Source organism: Merops nubicus, unplaced genomic scaffold (assembly GCF_000691845.1).
Source record: "Merops nubicus isolate BGI_N331 unplaced genomic scaffold, ASM69184v1 scaffold16294, whole genome shotgun sequence".
NCBI lineage: Eukaryota > Metazoa > Chordata > Aves > Coraciiformes > Meropidae > Merops > Merops nubicus.
In genome coordinates this window covers 49,228-55,227 of record NW_008602428.1, presented here as the reverse complement: position 1 = coordinate 55,227, position 6,000 = coordinate 49,228, and the positions used below count along the sequence as shown (strand labels likewise).

Here is a 6,000-nt window from a genome sequence, read left to right as displayed (position 1 = left end):
AGCAGGAAAGCCACACACAAGTATCTGTATATCACTCATACTCAACTTTTTCTTAGTCTTTGTTTTATTTCTAACAAAAAATATCTGTTGTGTATTTACCCGTTGCTATCAGCTCCTGAAAATAATTAGCAGTGCATTTGATTACCTACACCACAGTCATCACAATTCTAGAGATTCTGCTCACTTAATTGGGTTAATCCAGTGGGCTGCAGCAAAAGCATCTTAACATCCTCCAATAATGGGTACTGACTGTTGAAAACCAGGTGCCATAAAGGAAAATACAGTTAAGTTTGCAATCTCTCTGACTTCTAGAATGATCAGAGTTGTCCTATACTGAAAATACTCCTTTAGAAAGAAAAACATAATACCCATATTACATTGGAAAAACAGTTATTCCTTATCATAAACCCAGAAATCCTGCTTCTTTACAGCTTCTTGCACAGAGATTTCATCTAGTCAGAAAAAGTACTTCCTACAGTTCCACGTATTTCATGCCTAAAATTTCTTCTGGAAACAACTGTAAACAGTAGTAGAGACGTGTGAAATGTCTGCCACTGACGTACCCCTAATTTTGCACAATCACCACCCAAGGTACTCACATGCACATTTATTCGCCGAGTTGGGCCACACAGCCATAGTGGGTTTTTGTTTGTTCCGAAAAGCCTCTTCAACTCTAGCTTCTGTTTTCCGTACAGTAGAACCATGAGGATTTATTTGTTCTGCTGTTACTGATAAGCCTGCATAGAGAAGATAACCATACCTATTTAAATAAACCGAGCTGCATAAAACTACTGAATTTAAAAACAGACTTGGAATACTATCCTGCAATAAGAACGTATCAATTAATATTTAGCTGAACATTCCAAACAGATTAGAATCAAGAATATTTGTTTTCTCCCAACAAAATAATTTACTAGTTGCATGGTCTTAGAACTGTCAGTTCTGACAGCCTAGAAGAATACTACTGCCTCTCACATTTGGGTCCCTAAAGATTGCACTCTTCTAGACTTATTTCCTCTATAAAGCAAATTCTTATTGGCAGTTTCAATTTTTCCTAATTTTAAGAAGACAATTTATAATACATGGCAATTCATAATGGCACGGTATGCCATATCAAAAAGAATACTGAATAAAAACCTTGTATTGTCACCATGATCTACGTTACATAAAATGGATCCATTTCAGAGTCAATATGAGCTCTCAGATTAAGAAAAATGCAATCTAACTCTGCTTCTAACAAAAGGTCCAGTATGCTTTCTGTAATGTAAGTTCATCTCACAGCTTCTACTATTTCAAGAGGGTTTTAATTGAATTCTAAAAATGCAAACTTTCATATTAGTTAAGCATGTTTTAAAGACAAATTAATCTCTTAAGTTTCATATTTGTGAATTAGAATTTCCCATTCATCCATTTTAACAGCCTCAAAAATGTCATACCACATGATAGCCAGAACCAAGTGACCAAGAGCTGACAAGAAACCCTAAAACTGACAGATGCAGAAATCACAAGATTCACAAAGGAGCTCTCAGCTAACAGTAGTTACAGCCAAAGTTTCTAGGTACCGTTACAAATATTTTTAACTGCACATCAAGCACATTTAATGACCTGAAACATCCACCACTTCGCCCTTGGTATGTGCTGGTTTCAACAAGAAGCTGCAAATTCCATTAATCTAAGTTGTTTTTTTTTTTTTTTATTTACCAATTTAGAATTTATTATCCTTAGATTTACAGTCTTTCAACAGCACTTCATTTCAGTAATACAAGAAATTCTGGTTTGAAGTTCTAGACACTAATTTCATTGTACAGTTTATTATTCTGCTACACTGCAGTACTTTTTTGACTGGTCACCAGTCTCAGTACTAAATAAAAATGGCAGATCTGTCAAAAAAAAAAAAAGTTGTGGAAAAAAGTGATGTAGCAAACATGTTCCATTTTAAAAGTAAGAAAGATTGCTAAATAACTTGCCAAGAGAACTGTGAAGAAAATGGATATGAAGCTTTTTAGCCTGTACCCTCATCTTCAGTATCCTGGAAATAAATTACAAGCTAATACATGGCACAACTCAGAAAATCAATGGCTTTAACTGGGTAAAGATTAAAAAGCCTACAGTACATGTCACTTGCCTTCCAAATTCTTGTGTGATTCCAGACAGAAACACTTGATAACATTTCCACACAATCTATTAGAAGCTTTATGCAGATCAACTCACTTGACTCTATCCAAATTTCATGTGCAATGTTGAAGTATTTCCAAGTATAGCCAAGAAAATATTGGCCAAGATCTAACCATGGGGCAACATTCTTTTGGTCAGAAGATAAATTTCTTATTTGTTGGCCACAGCCACCCACTCTGACTCAATCTGTGACTGCAACACTACCTTGACCTCTTCTGAGGAGGTATTAACACAAGTTTTATATCAAGTCCAACAACCACGATTAGTTTCTCATGACAAACCTGAACCTTATTGCTCTTCTTTCACAGGAGTGCTGTTGGCAAGCTAAGAACTCTAAGTCTGGTAAGGCTCTAAGGTAGGATTCTTTATCAAGATAAATCTGGAAATACATGCAGTGAAACAGTGCTTTTGGTTGGGTTTTTTTCCCCATTTTCCCCATCTGACTGTACACACGCCAGCCTGGCACTTTTAGAGGAAGATGAAAAGAGAAGCTAAGGATACTCTGAGCTGATAAACAAGCCTGCCTCACAGAGCGAAGCCATTCACTGTGACTTCAGTCTCAACATTCATCTAAGGTCTTGCTTGGGCATCTCTTGTTGATATTAAAAAGTACTTAAGGGTTCAATTCCCCACTGCTATCTCATACACTGCTCAGCCAACAAGGCTGGCTGTCCAATTCACCACGATTTCATTGGGTAGTTCCACCTACCTATACCTGAAAGTTCACTGATTAGCAACTGACACCAGCACTATCTTCTTTTTCTGATTTAAAAAGTTCATTGAATGACACCATCAGCCTTAACTATTCTAAAAAGCCACCTCTTTCAACAAGGTCTGCAGGTTTTGCCCCCAGATATATGTATTACTTGGCCACTGCCACCAAAGAAAGGGGCAGTGTTCCAGTTAGCTCTTGGGAGGCTTGCAAGGGGGAACTCACAACCTATAGAGTCACTTTTTGTAACAAAGAGCTCTTACAAATGGTTACTTTAACCTCGGAAGCAATAACCTTTAACAATCATGGGAGACTCATAATGGATAATTAACTGAGCATAACTCACGGTGTGACACTAAGGCCAGAACTGTGAATATTCTTATATTTCTAATAGAAAAGTACAGAGGAGAAATGAAAGCATTATATTAGTTCTATTTTACAACAGTGAATTACAATTGGTTCTCTTATCCACAATTCAAGACACACATTGGAAGCTTGTACAGAATTAGACAAAAAAGTGCACGACTGAATGAGAAAATAAAAGGAATTTTATCTGTTTAAACCTGAAGAGAAAGCCTACAGATACTTCCATAGTTCAAAGAAATTTATTAATAAAGGGTCTTCAATTTAGTGATAGGAGTATTTTAAGTACTAGCAGCTGTAAAGTAAGGCCAGCCAAATTCAACCTAAAACCCAAATAATGCTTTTTTTTACCAAAGCAGGAGGCAAAGCAGACAACAACTTGCCAAGGCAAAGCTGGAATTATCGAAATCAGTAATCCCTAAATCCACATGAAATTTTGTTCTGATGTTATAGGTCAGTGATTTGCAACCCTTTCCAGTTTTCGTAACTTGAAAAATTTTCCACGGAGGTACGAAATCTTTAAGGTAAACAGAGCCCTGTTCCCATACTGGGAATATGTCTGAGCTTTTGATTACCTTTCCTGGTCACTTCAGAAGCTGTCCACAGACTTGAAGGTCTATGGACTATAAGTTGAAAATAACTGCACTAATTTAAACACTATTTTTTTGTACCAATAGGCAACATACCCTTCTGTTGCAAAGAAGGATGGTGCCTTAAACCAGCTCACATTGTTGGCAAAAGCAGGCAAGTTTCAAGCTCAGCCATCCTTGAACATACACTGCCTGAGCCTGACAAACATTCTATATTTCATCTTAAATTTCAGATTTTGTATGGACGTTTGCAAATTCTGTTTTCTATCCCATATATTGTGTTATGATAAATGAAGTTGAACATACCTCTTTTTCTTCTTGCTTCCTTGATTTCTTCACACATCTTATTAAATTCTGGATCCAGTTCAGCAGCAATGATAGCATGAGCAGTGTCCTTCAAAGTACAAGCTCTATGTCTAATTATTTTATCTAGAAAACAGGAAAGAATACTTGTTAAGTTTACCACAGTTCTGTAAATTCTTTACCATTTTATGTAGTTCTGTGCTGTACATTACACTGATATAGACAGAAGTAACTGGAAAATATAACAAATGTATGAAAATGTAGATGGATCAATAACATACCACACTCAAAAGTCCCAACCCAGCTATTTAAGAGATATAGGAGTTTTCAGAAGTACAAATTGTTACTTTAATCAATAGTGGCATTTATAAACAAATGCAAACAGTGAATGATGAGCACATCTAAATCAACCTGCAATCCTTAGAAACTTGCTGGAATCAGCAAGTGTACCAGCTTCTGCAGGCACGTCTATACCATGTAATGGAGTACAGCACAGAGAGTCCCAAAAGTAACAAAAGACTTGTCCAGGAATTAATTTACCCACTGGGGTTTAGGAACATTCATACAATTATACTGCCTGCAAAATCATTTGGACATCTCCAGAATCTGTAAGGTAGACCTGTCTTGCTTATATTTGTCCCCTGTTGTTCTTATTTAACTTTAAATTATTGCTTAATTTTTATTTAACAACTGCTAGAAAATTCAAAATCGTGCTAAAGCAGATTACTTCATTGCTTATATTGAACAGCAATTTCTCTTTTTAATCCACTGAGAAAAACTGGCAAGAAACAAGCCCTGAGCCTACTATATTTTCATCTCTATGTGTGAAACAGGTCAAAAAGTATTGCCCATGCTGGAAGCCTAAATGTGACTCATGAAAAAACATTTTTTCAGAGAAGACCAGCTCCCATACCTTTGAAATGTACAAAAGAAGTTATTCCAATGCTGTTGAAATTTGAAAAGTTATTGTTACTTAAGTAAATCCATATGTGGTGCTTTTGAACGAAACCTACAACACTCATTGTCTGCTTTTAGTGCAGGCATTTCATCTGTCAATTCAACAACACTAAATTACTTTTCTTAGCTGATGGAGGAACTTCACCAGCAAACATCAACATTCATGTCGACAACATATTTTACAGTTAGCAGATTTAATCTGTTTGAATAATCACTAAAGACAACAATTAAGAACATCAGTGAACATTTATTAAACAAGGTTTGTAATTCCAGAAACATATTTTACAGCTGGAAAAACTGCTGAGTGAAAAAGAATAGACAGTATTCAGCTCAAGTGAGATCTACATATGTTTTCTGAGGAAATCTACCACCACTTAAATCGACTGCAAACTAGAAATATTTACCCATATATATTTGTAAAGCATTATATTTTATGTTCACAAAAAACACACTGCGTTCTTTACAGAAGCAATTTAGTGATATTAGATGTTAAAAAGTTGGTCAGGTAAAGTTTAAGATGCCCTTGCAGAAGAAAAAAAGGGGGGAGGAAAAAAAAAAGAAAAAACAAATAAAGTTTATTTCTTTGAATTACTACTTTCCTCATACTCTGTGACGGGCAAGACCTCCCCACAAACAAGCTTCCAAGAGGCAGTTACTATTATGTGTAACACCCAATGGTTGTTTCCATGCCTTTACGAACATTTCTGGGTCAAGCAATGGAGGGAGAGAGGCAAATTTTATAACAAAGTACCAGGGTAGAAAAGAAAAAAAAAACACCACCCAACAAAAAAGACCAAAGCAGCCAGTTTTGAATATCTGTACTGCATATCAAACTAGCTAGTCTGGTACTCCTCTTGCATTTCCAACTGAATGACAGGATAGAAGCAGGTACATGATGAT

General features: G+C 36.0%; 1 protein-coding gene across 1 annotated transcript in view; it reads right to left on the bottom strand.

Annotated features, from left to right (window-relative positions):
• Positions 1–6,000, bottom strand: part of ATAD2B (ATPase family, AAA domain containing 2B) — a 71,396-nt gene that overhangs the window by 16,255 nt on the left and 49,141 nt on the right. The window contains exons 23-24 of the mRNA XM_008938363.1: positions 4,147–4,269; positions 600–737 (exon numbers count right to left, since the gene is read on the bottom strand). Coding sequence (XP_008936611.1) covers positions 600–737; positions 4,147–4,269 — 261 coding nt within the window. The remainder of the gene's footprint in view (positions 1–599; positions 738–4,146; positions 4,270–6,000) is intronic.